This window comes from Fulvia fulva, chromosome 9, assembly GCF_020509005.1.
Source record: "Fulvia fulva chromosome 9, complete sequence".
NCBI lineage: Eukaryota > Fungi > Ascomycota > Dothideomycetes > Mycosphaerellales > Mycosphaerellaceae > Fulvia > Fulvia fulva.
In genome coordinates this window covers 2,594,645-2,610,236 of record NC_063020.1, presented here as the reverse complement: position 1 = coordinate 2,610,236, position 15,592 = coordinate 2,594,645, and the positions used below count along the sequence as shown (strand labels likewise).

The window sequence follows — 15,592 nt, the reverse complement described above, 5'->3', positions numbered from 1 at the left end:
TAATGCGCGGATATCGATAAGGCGTCACGCAGACTCCATGTCTGGCGGTGCTACGTGTATCCTTTCAACAAACAGCGACAGGCACGCAGATTCGATGTCAAAGCTAGCTGTGGCCAGGTGGAGCTCTTGCTGCGTGGTTCGGGCTATCGTCTCTGTGTCGGGTCGTTGCAGCGACGGCGGGACGGTGTCTGTTGAGAGCGCAAAGTCTCAGGAGCGTTGGTGGTTGTGTGGTTGCTCTAACCACATTGAACGTTTCAGAGCGTCGTTGCTTGTTGCGTCGGAGTGACGGAGGACGGGTCTGGGTCTGGCGCGATGAGCCTCGGGATGGCGCTTTGTCTGGGTGCGGCAGGTATCGAAGGCGCAGGCGAAGGCGGAGCGATGGGCAGAGCGATTGTGCGAAGAAGAGACTTGCCACGAATACAGTAGTGCGTGAAGAAGAAAGGAATGGGAGATTGCAAGAGAGAGTCAGAGCGCAGTCCGAGCAGAAGCAGATGCAAAGCGCGGCCGTTTGGGCTGCAGCCTGCAGTGTTGGCACATCCGGAACAGGCAAAGTGTCACCAACCCAGACCAAACGTCGGTGGCTCAGACTAAGCGTGGGCGTGGCTTGTGTTTTGCCAGCGGGCCCGGCATTGTCCCCGGCGTTAGTGGGAACCGCATGTCAGAGCGGTGAATGTTATGTAAATTGACAGCGTTCTCTTCACACTACGGAGGTACTTCTCGTCCTTCTCATCGTAGTTTTATCTCACTTGCAGCACTCGCTGTTTGACCCAACGGTAGCCGACAGCCACAGTCGTGCGGCATCTGTGATCGCTGCAAGCAAGTGGGCTGATGACTCTGCTGTGAGCGACTCCTCACTTGTAGTTCGACAGTGCATGTACCTCTTCCACATACCTATGCTGGGGCACATCAGCCAAACACTGCGAAATCCTCCCTCGCTCGCTCACGAAGCAAGGAGCCACCCACGCCTCACATCGTATCTGCTCCCACACAGCCACGCGGCTCCAAGCAGCAGCAGCAACAGAAGCAACATGAACATGGCGGTGATAGTAATAGTGACGTGGACCTAGCAACCTGCGAAACAGGACAACGCAAACGCCACACGACACCTAGCCTCACCCACGAGCCAGACAGCTCGGCACAGTTCACGCTAACAACCTACTTGCTTGCTTCCCCGATCTGCGCCGTCAAGCTTCCCTTCTGTCGGAGCGCGGGTAGAAGGACGGCCTACCACCACCCTCCCAGGTACATGTACCGTACGTACTCAGCCAATTCTTTTGCTGGAAACTGATAGGTACGCTCGCCTGCAGAATCGAGTAATGTCGCATGCGCCGGTAAAGTATGCACAAGTACATGTAGGAGGTACCGCTAGGCGGCTGCATTGACCACGGTCATGCCTCGCATGTGAAGAGATCATCCTCGTCACTAGCCACACACAGGTAAAACACCCACATCTCATGAACATCCCACTCGAGAAAGTGCTGTTCGTGCATCTCATCTCATATCATCCTGTCCCATACCAACCCTGTATTTGCGTCTTGAAAAATGGCTAACCCGTACAACCCAACCCAAGTCCTCGGAACAAATCTCACGCACGGCACATGCAGTACTCATCGGAAAGCAGCATGACACAACAGTGACCCGGAACACAACAGCATCACGAGACCATCACAAAGCAAGGCAACGCGATAATCACACCATCAAACGCAACACGTACACAACAAATGCACCACGAATGGTAACAACGAAGCGCGAACATGATCATGCGTAGAATGCCTTCAATATTAGGACTATCCGTATATGAGTCCTCCTTCGCTGTGATGCCATACAGTGGTCCTGATCATCCAATTCTCTCCACCACCAACATCAAAAACACCATCAACAATGCTGCTCAACCATCTGCCGTGAAAACCCATCCCATCCCGTGCTGATTCCGAAGCGAAACCCAAAACAATCCCCATCCCATCCCTGCGCAAAAAAACTCCTTCATCCCTCAGTTACTATGCCTTCGTTAATTCGTTACGCGAGCTTTTACAATCATGTGTTGCGTAGTAGTAAGTCGTCCGTCAACGGACGCGATGACAACCGAGATTCGCGGTCGCCGGTTGATCGTCGTCCTGCGCCGCGAGGCGCAAATGCAAAGTGTATCGATGTTTCCCGGTAGTGTGATATATTCCAAGCTGTCCAAACCGATCCAAGCAAGGGTGGAAGAAGCGGTGACCACCAACGACTGCGAATGAAATTGCGGCGATGATCCTCCCTGGCTGGAGAGAGAAACATAAGATAGAGCAATCATCCTCATCAGATGTCAGTCATTTCGACATCGTCTTGTTCTTGTCCGTGATTGAGCACATCGTTTGCGGGACCCCAGCTGCCTTCGTAGACAGTGGCACCAGCACGCCTACGCTGGCCGACCCACTGCACACCCCCGACTGCCAAGAGCTGGTCAACGGTTGGACGTCGCTCAGGATCCGGTGAGATCATCCAGTTCACAATCCGATCAAGAGACTCCGGGTCTGATGGGTCGACCATGAAATTGGGAGGTGTCACCAGATCGTGACCGCGAGCCATCTTGGGCATTTGTGGTCGCAAGAAGCTCAGGTCGTCGTCGCCCTGATGCGATGTACATAAGGACTCATTCGACTGGCCGTTCAAGAGTTCGATCGGGTCTCCAGAGTCGTCTCGAACGAGACTGCTGTCTGAGCTCCAAGTCAAGCTTGGCAAGTCGCTAAGGTCACCAGCTCGCAATCGTTGCCATGATGCTCCATTGTCAGGAAGGACGATGTTACCGGCAATCTCAAGCATGATCATACCGAGCGAGAAGATGTCGGCTGGCTTGTCGAAACGTCCGCAGAGCACCTCGGGTCCAATGTATTCGCGATCTCCTTCACCATCAATGCCAGCAGGCGCAGGCCATGAACTTGCCATGCCAAAGTCGCCAATCTTCAGCACCCCTTCCCAGTCTATGAACACGTTCGCAGGCTTCAAATCAAGGTGGATAAAGTCTGCATTGTGTATCGACTTGACGCCCCATGACAACTCGAGCAAGATTTTCCAGATGCGAAAGTCGTCAAGGCGTCCCTTGAAACCAGTAGACGTGAGGAAGTCCTTGAGGTTGCCTTCTTCGCAGTACTCGGTCTGGATGTACAGGTGGTTCTTAGACTCCCAGCTGTCGACCAATTCCACGACATGCTCGTTGCCGCAAAGTGCCTTGAGGATGTGCACTTCTTGCATCTTGCGTTGACGGTCCTTAAGTCCAGAGTATGGTCGTCGGGACTTCTTCACCGCCCATATTGCGCTACCGGGGCTCATGGCCTTTGCTGATACGGCGGCTGCTGATGTGCTGTCCGCCACCGGCTTTGCAACTTGGTAGACTTGCGAGAACTCTCCCATGCCAATCGACTTGACATCACCAAACCTTGAAGTCATGGAAGTGTCGACGTCGTTGGCGAAGTATCCGGACGAGGCGTTGCTTTGGAATTGGCTGTGTCCAAGTCCAATGCTGATCCCAAAGCTCTCGTTTCTGGGCCCAGTAGGCGTGGCAGGTGGAAAGCTATTGCTGTTGAACAGCCCTGAGCTACGATCCTCGACGGAGATCGATAAGCTGCTTGGGTCCGGGGGAGTAAAAGACTCGTGCGGTGTATGTGGAGAATGCCTCTCCGCGGTCTTGCGAATGGCCACCGGGCTTGGTGCTGGTAGAGAGTCAGATCGGGAACGCGAATTTTCGCACGCGTCCAACAAGGGATGAGATCGAACCGATCTCTTAGCAAGTGGTGAAGGAGAAGCCACTCGTTGCGTTTCGTGCGCCGATTGACTCCTAAACAAAGATGGTGAAGGAGTAGCGCAGCCTGTCAATGTGATGAAAGGCATAGGCGAATCATCAATTGCGCAGTCCGCATCTTTCTCCGCGCGAAAACAAGGCGTACTCGCATCGAAGTACTTACATTCGTCATCTGGCGTTGGCGAATGCTCACGGTCGGCAGGTGAGGCAAACGTGTCAGGTCCTAGCGATGTCCTCCTTCCAAACAGGCTGCTGCGAAGACTGTTACTCTTTCCTTTAGACTGTGGGCGGGAGGTCGTCGACATTGACTTGGTTGGTGTCGGTGGTAAGTCATCGTTGCTAGCCTGGCTCTCCAATTTATGGGTGGGCGAGTTGTTGACCTCGTCGTCGATACTGAGGAAGCTGCTCCTTCGAGTGAGCTGGGGTTGGCCAACTCGTGACCCGAAGATGTTGACACCTTCTCCAAACGACTCGGGAGAGATCTTGGACACTCGACCATTGAAGGGCGTGCTGGGGCTGCCAAATTCGTGCATGGGCTTGACCACTTTGCCCAATGCTGATGGTGCTGGACTGGCGCCAAAGTGAATATGAGTTGCTTTCTTCGACGGCGTATCTGGCATGTTGGTGCTCTGAAACAGGGCAGCTGGCGCGCCGTCAATGTGACGATGTCGCTTCGATATCAGGCCAGTCGACATGAAGGCTTGAGGCAGTGGCTTTGCCATCTTAAAAGCGGGCGTTGCCTGGGAACCTTGACTGGAGTCTTGCTTGGGTCGCATTGCGCCGATTGGAAGTGACCTCGAAAAGCCCGGCGGCGGCTTTGGGCCTTCTGGTTGGGCGTCCTTTGGGATGTCCTGAAAGTCCAAGGCGGGAGCAACAGCGGTGTCGTGGTCTTTGTGATCCTCTGCGGCGACGCTTGATGTCGATGAGGATGGTGTCAGAGCGTGAGACAGCGGGTGTGGCTTTGGTGCCGACTGGTAGAGTTTCTGCGACGGTGGCGGGAACAAGACTGGTGGGTCGCTGGCAGTGCTGCGACGCAGAGATGAGTCCATATCAGGACTTCGTAGCGGTAGCGCGCCGTCTAGCGAGATTCGGGATCGTACTCTGCTGAGAGATGGACTACTCGAGCCCTCCCGTAGCGCATCTGCGAAGAGGTTCTTCCGGCCAGATCCAGCGCGCTGTGATAATGTGGACTTGCGCAAACTGAATGGTCGTCGTTGTGGCGAGCTGGCTGCTGGCGCATTCCAAGAGAAGATAGGTTGGGCATCTTTTTCAGTTTCCTTCTCCTCAACACCATCTGCAGTCCCGTTTTGTGCAGTGTCAAATGCCTGATCAAATATATTGAACTCGGGTCCAAGTGAGGTGCCGTGCAGACTGCGACGCTTGCTACTTCGAGGGCTGCCCAAGCTTGCTGCTTCAAGGTTCATGACACCATCGCTGCGTTTCAGAGGGCTGGATTTCATTGGCGATGCGTGCTCTCGCAGCACAGGTTGCAGGAATCTGTCCGGCTTTACAAAGTCAAATTTGATGGCTTCACCAACTCGCGACTCAGGCGCAGTCTTCACTGCATCATCGCTGCAATCCATGTTCTCTTGATCTTGCTCGGTTGAAGTCCGGCGGGTCGCGTATCTCGGAGTCGCGCTGGGGTGGTTCGTGTTATCGCTGAGCGCGCGTCGAAGTGGGCTGTTGGTGGGAGATGTCCTGCGCGATCGCGTTCGAACCAGACCAGTGCGCGATGCAGACGAGATCTTCGTTCTCTGGTCGTGTGAGGATGAATCTACACTGAATGCGCGACTCAAACCTGAAGGCGATCGAGGCGCAGGTGCCATGGGCGCATTCGGCGAGGAGGGACCTTTCGTAGTGAGAAGCGCAAACCTCGATGGCTTCGATGGAGAGCGGGAGAGAGAGCGCCGAATCTGGCGAATGGTATTGAAGCCGTCCAGGTGTGGTGATCTCGAGTGCGGATGATGGTGGGTGGGAGACAGCATGTGCATGTTTCCACCGGGCGAGTGGTGTGGCGAGATGTCCAATTCCATTGCCTGTTGTTTGGGCGTTCAGCCAGAGTCCTGCAATCGCAACTGCGCCAGTCTGCGCTGCAGTGAAGCAATAAAAGCGAAGTCGACTCGTCCAGTGAATGCAAGAGGCGGGGTCGTCGGGTCGAATGCGCGTCGCTTATATCGGTTGTCGCTGGGTGATGACAGATGCGCAATGGCGATGCCTTGGTGGGCGCAAGGCAGCGATTTCTCGAGGTCGTGTGCGGGTGCGGGAAGTGGCGGGCGCGTGCTCGATCGGGGTGTCGATGGTGGTGACGCAAAAGCAGAGTCTGCGAGGAAGTTGGCGCGCGCAGTCGGCCAGCGATAAGGATACCTGGTTTGGGTCGATCGTGGGCTCTAGGTTGTTGCCGCCGTGGAATGCATGTGTGCAATAATCAAAACACGCGCGTCACATCCGGAGTGCGGTGACGGCGGGAGGGTGAGATGCCGCAGAGCCGAGTCGAACGCGGCGGGCGGACGAGTGGTGATATGTGTGTGTTGCTGTACGAGACAGTGTGTGTTGTGGTGAGGAGGGCGGCGTGGTGGTGGTGGAGAGTCGAACGCGTCGAGTACTTGGACGTTGCTTCCCTCTGTGCCTCTGTGGACCCTGGCCTGTTGTCGTCCGACAGGGGTTGAACACGGCGGCACGCGTGTCGTGCCTTCTGTGACCTGTCTCTGGACCCACCGGTTTCTACCACTCGCTATTTGCGTTCAGCGCCTGATCTTACATGCATATACGAGAATGTGTACAACGAGAGACACTCTGCGTACCAATTGCTGCTACATCTGCCGCACGTGCTCGCCGGCCACGGTCTCCGCGGTGCGCTGCTTTCGTGTTGTTTACAGTCATCGGTGGATGACGTCGGAATCGCCCGTACCTGAGCTGTCCCAGCTGTCCCTGTCAGGGCATCGCTGCCACTCAGGTACGTTTTTTCCTGCGCTTCTGCAGCGCGGCGGAGGTCACAGGCGATGTGCTGGCTGAGCCTGGCTCTGCTCCTGCTTCTAGTCTGGGACAGACGCTGGCTTGACCGCATCTCCAACTTTGGGGAAGAGCGCAATCTCGCGGCACGGCCTCACCTAATCTCAGACAAATCTCATCGATAGGACTTGCCTGCCAATCTTCCGCATCCCACCTGCCATTCACATGCACGCGCAGAAACTACATGTACCGTGGCGCGCTCTCTTTGTCGCACCCGGCTTGATCGGTAGCGGCAAGTCATCGTGTGATGGCGGGTGGGCGGCTAGGTGGCGTGAAGACAATGTGAGCCCCACAGCACTAACGAGAAGGTATTATTTCTTCATCACTACTACGTCACCTCATGCCTCACACAGCAGAATCTTGAACGAACAATCTACATGTACTACTGCCGAGCTTAAGCGGCGCAAGTATATACAGTAGACAATCCTTCCGCCATGGCCGTGTTGTTGTTCTGCACAACGAAACATCCTAAAAACAGCACCGAGCACATTCCACACATCGAGATCAGACCGGACTGAGACTCTTCCAACTTGGCCAACACATCGAGATCCCAACATCGATACCTGAAACGACTCTCGCAATGGGCGCCGCCACGACTCCTGCGGTCGAGAGACCGATGTTTCTCTCTGCCGACCAGCGAAAGATATCCTACCAAAGCAAGGGTGGCATCACCATCACCCTTGAATTCAAGAACTCCAAGGCAATTGAGAGCCTACGGACCTTTACCCAGCAGAACACTGCCGACAAGCCCGAGAACATGACAGTCACCGTCGATGGCGTAACCAAGCCCAGGGAGGAGAACCAAGGTCTTTGGATGGGCATCTACGACACGCTGAGTTTCTGGTGTATGGAAGCCATGGAGGTATGTGACTTTCCACATTCGTTTTATCTCGTACCCGTCTCACTGATCTCTACCAGGTGGCAGCCTTCGGCCCTTACGATGAGCCGCCAAAGTGAGGATCCTCGCAACCAAGCGATGATCGAGAACTTGTTGCTTGAGCGAGACGACCAATCTTGATCTGAAGGCACATTTGCTGCTGCGATCGAGCACGACCAGCAAAGGCAGCAGTCAACTTGGAATGAGTCGATCGACCTCCATCTGGACCGACCTGATCACGAACACTGTGCTGTCAACATCATTGAGCAGCCTGTAGAGCACGGCAATTCCCGCGCAGCGATGACACAAGGACTCGCCTTGCAAGCCACCTATCTGGACTGACATTGCGTGCGTCTCCCTTTGAGAATACGCCGGGCACCCCTCTGGTGTGGTCATTGACCAACCCAGCTGGGTCAATACGCACGCGATAGGATTCTTGCACCATACCTGTCGAAGGCATAAAATGTCCTCCCTTCAGTACCTCGCCAATCGAACATGGCAGCACCCACCACTAGGGCAAAATCCCCCAGTGGTCGAGGTTCAGGTCTCAGGCTGTGCATTCGTACAGCGCGAAAGAAACGATTTTGGAAATGCCAGACGCTTTGATGGCGGAATGAGAAAGTCGCACTGCATTGTGGTTAAAGCTCCAGGCTCCGATTTTAGGTAAACTCATGATGAAAACATATCAACCCTCTACATCGATTTTCCGCCCAAAGCAGTGCTTCACCTATCCTTTGAACGATGTTTCGCGGCTGTAAAGCAGATCTCACACCCCCATGATCTGCCAGCGACTAATCTCAAAGACAGCAGACAAGCTTGGAGCACGACTTCAACGCAACGCTGCAAGAACAAACCGAGCTGGAACAAGCCACGCACTCCCCTGACTCCCGCAGACCACACCATCGACTCAGAGGTCGCTAAGCACCATTGTGGAACTATACTCCATCAGCTGCCTCGCAATCTCAGGTTCGCGGTTCTCATCATCCACATCATCATCCTCCTCCTCCTCCTCCTCCTCATCGCTGTCCTCGTACAGAAGGACCCACGAGCACCATATCTTATCGCTAGCTCCAATCCGATTGAGAGCAGTCAGCCCGAGCACGCTCCACCACACCCTGTCTCCGCGCCCTGCCAAAACTTTCGGCATGGCATGCCCAATCTCTATCAAGCCGGCGACGCCTTGGGCTCGGTGATCGGTAGTTACTTTGTTGAGGCTTTCGGCGCTTGAGTTCAGGGTTTTCTGATAATATCTGCAATCGCTGAAGTTGTGTGTGTTCGTGTCGGGACAGTACTCCCTGTGGTGGAAGGACAACACTTCGTCCTCGCCGGGTAGTGGGAGCTTTATCATGAATGAGTGCAATGGTGTCTGGGAGAACAGTTTTGCGGTCGTTCTTGAACGGAACTCGATGGTTTGGAAGAATGCAATAGCGCTGGTGCGTTTAGTCCAGCTGAGGGTGCCTGGGTTGGTGGAACTGCGCAAGATCCCTCGGTTGCTCATAGTCCAGTTGAGGACGAAGGTGTTGTTCCATGTGAAGATCGGGAGCGCTTCGGCTTGAATTTGGCGGCAGGCTGTGGTCAGGGCGGGCTGTGGGAGGTTGTTAAGGTGGAGAGAAATGCTGTCAGTGGTGACCAGTACGAGCTTGTATATGTCATTCCGAATCTCTGCAGGCAGTTGAAGAAAGGCGCAAGATGGCTGGGTTTGATATTGAGTCGTGCTGCGTGGTTGGGGACGGCGTTTGCAGACATGTCGAAGCCTGGATTTGAAGTTGAGCTTCATTGTACTCTATATGAAGATGGTGCTTGTCCTGAATTTGGTTGCAGTAGGAGGAAGAGTGTTTAAGTGTGCAGTCGGCAAGTATTTTACACTATTCCGCGCCCATGAGCGGGTCCAAGTCGCGAATCATATGTCAAATGTCAGCGAGAAGCCGCTACCACATGCATCGAAGGCGTGAATAGGTACAAAGGCCTCGGGTAGTCAAGGATTTCTCCTACCTTTCATGTGTAGGATAGCGGCTTAGTGCGAGATGGAAGATCTCGAGGCTCACCCTGCAAGCCATGAGCTTTTGTTGTTATGACTAGCGAACGCAAGCCAGATATCTTTTCAATGTCGAGCTTTTTGTCCGCCCGGACCCGGTGGTATAAGGCAGAGAAAGGGTGTTGGCATCGAGAGAAGATTTATCGGACTGTCGAAGGCCACATAGCTGATTAAGATAGCCAATGCCTGCTTCGACATGCTTTATTCGTCCGCGTCCACTTTGGCGTAGTCACAGTCCTACTGCGTTGATCAGCAGTCGCGATACCAGAGTTGGCATAAGCGTAATCTGTAAGATACGATGGCTCTGTCAGGCGTTGATCTTCGATCACATGCCTTCTCAGCCTTATTGGCGAAGTAGCCAACGAGCCGATGAGGTCGAATCGGCCGAGTCGAGTCACAATACTGCCTTACGGAGTCTTCTCTTAGGTCTTGTCGGCAATGCGTGTGGTTGAGTGGATTGTTAAGGCAATGCTGATTGTTTTGACCTGCGTGCATCCTTCTGCTTCTGTTTGACTATCCAACGTAGTCACATGCCAGACTCATGAACCTATATACGACCCCGGGGATCTTCTCTCCTCGACGGTCAGCACAGTCTCTGTGGTCAAGTGGTTGAAGGCGTTCATGGCCACCACGACAAAATGTCGAGCCACTACTCACTCCGCCGTAGTCGGATTCTCGACTTTCGAGCGCGTTGAGGTATACAGTTCGAGCTCCATTGAGGCAATACCGATCATTTTGCAGTCTTCGTTCATATTACTTCTTGCTGTGAACGAGGCCTGAAAGTGTACATATAACCCCAGACATCTGCTACTTTCAACGGACAGCATTGCCTTGTTAGTTGAAAGTCATACATACTCTCAACATCAGCCCTTCCGCAGGGAATCATCATTGGCTCAAGGATACGGCGCCAGTCCGAAGGCCTTGCGAGCGTGGACTGGCCGAAAAGGAGACTCCGCGATTGGGCTGATATCACAATGGTGAAGGACATTGTGCTAACAGCGAGGCCATGGGGCAGCGGTTGGGCATATGGTGATTCTCTTTTGCTCACAGTCCACTTCGACCGTGACAAAGTCCTTAGCTCGAAGTTGGACGATGTTCTTCGTTGCCAAGTGGAAGTCCCCCAAGCGTCGAGAGCACATAGGGCACTTTACAGATGTCGTTATCAACGTCATTTCTCAATGTCGCAGCGGCCAGCTGGCTTGCCTGCGCCGTCCAACGGGTGGAGCTGCAGCGAGTCGCGGGTGATACGGCAGACCTTGCCAATCAGTGCAGCCGTATCAGATGCTTTGAGCTTCATTTGGCCGGACATAAGGAGATCGGCTGCCCGATATTGTTAGGCGGAGGTCCTTTATGGGCTCCGCAGCATTACTCCGATGATTGACGCAAGTGAAAGCGCTCGATCAGTATTTTGACATGGTTCTTAGGAGTCGCATCTTTCCGGCCTTCGTAGAGTTTGTCGGAACGAGTGCTGGGTGTGATTATCAATCCATGTAGCAAAGCAAAAGCAGTCCTCCCATTTGTGATTCCAAGCACAGTCTATGTCGAGAAGTGAGTTCGAAGAAGCTCGGGTATAGTACAGTAGCAGAGAGTAAAAGAGACGGTAACCACCAACCAGGCCAAGCTACTCCAAAAGCTACTCCGATACAATTGCCCAACCTCGAGTCTGATGTCCGAATATATGCATCATCATTAGACGCCGGTACTGTATGCAGTCGTAGTGCAGTCACTCGTAAGGGTCATGGTTATGGTCATGGTCATTATGCCTGCGCTTGAGCAGGAGCAGAATTCATGCCATTCGCAGCCATCGGATTCGGCCCATTGAGTCCTGGGGAGGATGCAGATTGCGATGGTTGCCAATCCAAGCCCTTCCAGCCAGGGAAAAGCTCTGTCAGCTGCGCGTACTTTGACTGCAACTGCGCCATGTGTGGTGGCGGCGTCATGTGCGCCGGGCCAGGAGGCGCTTTCGCGAGACCTGCAGGATCGTTTGATGCTCGCGGCATCAGCCAAGCAAGATTCGCCTGCACTCTGCGTAGACATTGTATGTACTCCTCCGAGGCCATCTTGTCTGGCTTGCCCTCGCTCCTCAGCTGCATGAGCTGCTGCGGGCTGATGGCGCCACCATGTCCCTCGGTCTGCAGCCTGTTGACCTCCTGCAGCAGCTCGACGTTGATCTCAAAGAGCAGCGCCACGCGCTCGTCTTCTCTGCTCTGGCTGCCGGGCGAGAGTGGGGATCGTGGGGAAGGCGCGGCGGTGCTTACGGCGCCCTGCTGGAGGCTGCCTGGTGTTTGCGGGAGGGGCGGGGCGGCCATTGGGTATTGGTTTGTCGGCGGCGGTGGTGTTGGGTGGCTGGCGGCATTCGGCGACTGAGTGTGTTGCGGAGAGCCGCTCTGTCTCACGTGGTGCTGCTGCTGGTAGGCAGAATAGGCCTGCGGTGGTAGCGCGGCCGGCGCTTGGATTGGCAGAGAGCTGCTCGTCGGCGCAGATGTGGTGACTGGAAACTGTCAGCATGCCTTGCTAGCAGCGCGAAAAGCTTGGCTGTGCATAGCTGCGGCCTAGTCGCTAAGGTGCGGTATGGCTGCGGTGTGCCTCCCACGTGCGTCCGTCCCTATAGTAGGAGTAGGCGTGACGATCGAGGAGCGCGCGTGCCAATGGAGTCTATGCAGATGTGCCAAAACACGAGTCATTCAGAGCACTCACCCGCTCCGTATGGCATTTGCATCTGCCCTGCCGCGCCATACTGTTGGTTTCCCCAAAAGGCTTGCCCCGTGCCACCACCCGAGGGGTTGCTGGTAGTGGTAGTGTTGTAGTAGCCTTGCTGCGCCAGCGGTGGTATCGGTGATTGGCTCATTACGCTCGCCATGACTGCCGCAGAACGATTGCAGATTCCAGTCGTCGCGTGATTGGCTTCTTCCACGCCTATTGCACTCTATCTCATGAACCCTGGCCAGCGTGGTGGTGTACTGCTGCTGAGAAGTTGCGGTACACGGCAAGTCGCTTTCTAGCGCGCCGCCATCCCTGCCTTCCGACAACGCTAATTTGCCCGAGCTCAAAGATCGCTGCTTCAATCCAATCAGTCTTCTCTTGCATCCACCGTCATGTCAGCAGGTAGGACCGATGCATGCATGTGTTGCCTGCCAGAAGCGCGTTGGCTGACCGATGTGTCCAGGACGAGGTCGCGGGGCATATTACAAGGAGCGCTACGGCGGCGGCCGTGGGCGTGGCAGAGGAGGGAGCCAGCGAGGTGGTAATGACGGCAGCCACTTCCAGCAGCAACAGAGCTCCGGGAACGAGTACCTGGAGCAGCCGAGAGCTGGCGGGCCTCCGAAGGACTGGGCACAGCTCGACGCGGATCTGAGGAGCATTGATCAGCAGCAGTACGGTTGGTTCTCGTCCCTTTCCTCTGTCGCGAAACCTTTCATCCATACTTGCTCAACCTCTCCAGTGGATGCCTTGGAGTGTGCTGCTTGAAGCATTATTACATCATGTCTCGCTGTGTCGACTTCATGAAAGGACATCCACATCATTGACAAGATCTCAGGTTCATACAAGCGACTAGTAGGCAAGTATCAACACGTGGAACCCCAATTCACGCTCTCTGTCGATCATGTCCAAGGCGATGCCTATGCAGCACCATCGCGGGTGCGAGCCATCATGCCATGGAAGGAGACTAGACTTCCAGATCACGTTTTGCAGTCGGACGTAAGCCGCATCGCGCTGTGTGATTTCGTCTCTCGCATTGCCGGAGCACTCATACAATCGAAGCACCTCGATCAGAGCATTGCGAAGACGGGAGGTGGATGGTCTGGTCCTAAAGGTGGCGCCTTCTCGATCAACGCACCAGGCCAGGAGATCATCCCACGCACGTCCGCGTTGATATCTGGGAATGATTCAATCGAACTACGCTTCACAGTATCACTACCAGCAGCTGGACGAACTGTTCTTGGGCAGCAGGCCTATCAAATCCTGGCCATCAATCTCGTCGAGGTCGTGAAGCAATCACTACTTCATGCGAACATCGATCACAAGCGACTAGGAGATCACATATCCTCTGCAGAAGCACAGAACTCATTGCGCTCGCAGCTAGAGGAGCATGGTCTGATCGCCTTCGTTGCCAATGGCTCGATACTGCCGCGAGCTTCTGGCGCATCACAAGCGCCTATGAGTGGTCCAGAGGTGGTTGCCTTCAAATCACCAAAAGAGCTTGAGATCTCCCTGACTACCAGCCACGGAGCCTCTTACACTGGTATGGGCATACCGAAAGGTGTGACAATGCTCACTGGAGGCGGCTTCCATGGCAAGTCCACGCTCCTAGAAGCATTGGAGCTTGGCGTCTACAGCCACATACCGGGTGATGGCAGAGAAGCTATCGTGACGGATCCTACGGCTTTCAAGATCAGAGCAGAAGACGGTCGCAGTGTCAACAAGACTGATGTGAGTCCGTTCATCTCGACATTGCCGGGCGGTAAAGATACCAAGTCGTTCTCAACATCTGACGCAAGTGGGTCCACTTCAATGGCTGCGAACATACAAGAGGCGCTCGAGGCAGGATGCAAGACACTGCTCATCGACGAAGACTCCTCAGCCACAAACCTTCTCGTGAGAGATGCCAGGATGCAGAAACTGATTCGTCACGAGCCAATCACGCCTCTGGTCAGTAAGGCTCGTGCATTGTACCAGCAGCATGGTGTGAGCACCGTAATCGTCATTGGCGGATTGGGCGATTGGCTTGCTGTGGCAGATAACGTTGTATCTATGGACTCATATGTGCCTCAGTGCAAAACAAAGGAGGCGCAAGAGGTTCTTCAGCAATTGCCCAGTACAATTGTGCAAGACAAGAAGTACGGTTCGCCACCACAGCGCATGTTTAGAGTGGGTCTTGAAGGCATCAGATCGCCGTTTGCCTCTAGGAACAAGTTCATCGCGATGAACTCACACACCAAAGACGCCGTGGACGATCCATCTCGAGCAGAGAGTGGTATCGATCTGGGGGCACTCGACCAGCTTGTGGAGATAGGTCAGTCACGCACTGCGGCAGTGCTCCTACAGCGAATCGCGAACATCACGAGCACAAGCGCATTGACATTGCGGGAGATAAAGTCTCAACTTCGGGATTGCATTGGTGTCGACAAGTGCTTACCTACATCGCTTGACGGAGGCGATCTGGTGGGTATACGCCCGCTTGAGGTCGCTGCAGCGCTTTCGCGATTGCGAGGACTTGCTCTCCGAGTCGACCGGGCTGGTTGAAGAGGGACTCAGGCACTCGCTCCCATAGCCGGTGGACTACTTGAAGACACACGCGATGCACGAGATCGCCACGTGCAACAGATGCAATTCAATTGCAAACGGCTTGAAGAGGTATTCGATGCGAGACTACAAGTGATGTGCACCATGCTTACCACAAGACCCGGGGGTGTGAATATGCCTCAGTACTGATGTAGCACAGAATAGCAGCAACGTTCCGCAGCGATAGCAGCGAGTGCGAGGCTGTGCCTTGCCTACATTCTCATGTGATGTCCACAAGACCTCAAGACACTGCTGCGCCCTCAAGACTCGGCGATCTCATGCCGAGTGTGAAGCGGTATCGAATTCTGAGGTTTCCACGTATCATCATGCATGATGTCGGCCGTTGTTCCGCGGCATCGGGCTGGGCACTAAGGAGCCGAATACGCGATGCCGTCCTTACCGTTTCTACAGATCCCAAGATGGACACGCGGCATCGAGAACGGTCATTGCGCGAACAGCTGATCAGCATATTTCGATGCATTGGCGAGCTTCCAGAACGTGTGTTGGTACAAGATATCGCTCACTGCACGGTACCTCCCAGGCGGCATTTTACCCGAGCCACGAATCGCATTCCTGCTGAAGTGCTGTAGAGCTACTTCAGCCGCAAGTC

At 54.6% G+C, this 15,592-nt stretch overlaps 5 protein-coding genes across 5 annotated transcripts; 2 read left to right on the top strand and 3 right to left on the bottom strand.

Moving 5' to 3' along the window:
* Positions 1-2,298: 2,298 nt before the first annotated feature.
* On the bottom strand, positions 2,299-5,811 carry CLAFUR5_09402 (Mitosis inhibitor protein kinase wee1; the record flags this gene model as incomplete). Its single annotated transcript, XM_047908550.1, has 2 exons — positions 2,299-3,689; positions 3,942-5,811. The coding sequence occupies 2 exons, from the start codon at positions 5,809-5,811 to the stop codon at positions 2,299-2,301; spliced, it is 3,261 nt and encodes a 1,086-aa protein (XP_047766625.1).
* Positions 5,812-7,367: 1,556 nt separating this feature from the next.
* On the top strand, positions 7,368-7,744 carry CLAFUR5_09401 (uncharacterized protein; the record flags this gene model as incomplete). Its single annotated transcript, XM_047908549.1, has 2 exons — positions 7,368-7,649; positions 7,706-7,744. 2 exons carry the CDS (start codon positions 7,368-7,370, stop codon positions 7,742-7,744), a joined length of 321 nt encoding a protein of 106 aa, XP_047766787.1.
* Positions 7,745-8,571: 827 nt separating this feature from the next.
* CLAFUR5_09400 (uncharacterized protein) lies at positions 8,572-9,441 on the bottom strand (the record flags this gene model as incomplete). The annotated part of the gene is made up of 1 exon (XM_047908548.1): positions 8,572-9,441. One exon carries the CDS (start codon positions 9,439-9,441, stop codon positions 8,572-8,574), a length of 870 nt encoding a protein of 289 aa, XP_047766788.1.
* A 2,015-nt stretch (positions 9,442-11,456) lies between these two features.
* On the bottom strand, positions 11,457-12,559 carry CLAFUR5_09399 (uncharacterized protein; the record flags this gene model as incomplete). Its single annotated transcript, XM_047908547.1, has 2 exons — positions 11,457-12,190; positions 12,397-12,559. 2 exons carry the CDS (start codon positions 12,557-12,559, stop codon positions 11,457-11,459), a joined length of 897 nt encoding a protein of 298 aa, XP_047765783.1.
* A 235-nt stretch (positions 12,560-12,794) lies between these two features.
* Positions 12,795-14,943, top strand: CLAFUR5_09398 (uncharacterized protein; the record flags this gene model as incomplete). The annotated part of the gene is made up of 3 exons (XM_047908546.1): positions 12,795-12,804; positions 12,866-13,078; positions 13,238-14,943. The coding sequence occupies 3 exons, from the start codon at positions 12,795-12,797 to the stop codon at positions 14,941-14,943; spliced, it is 1,929 nt and encodes a 642-aa protein (XP_047765784.1).
* Between the last annotated feature and the right edge of the window lie 649 nt (positions 14,944-15,592).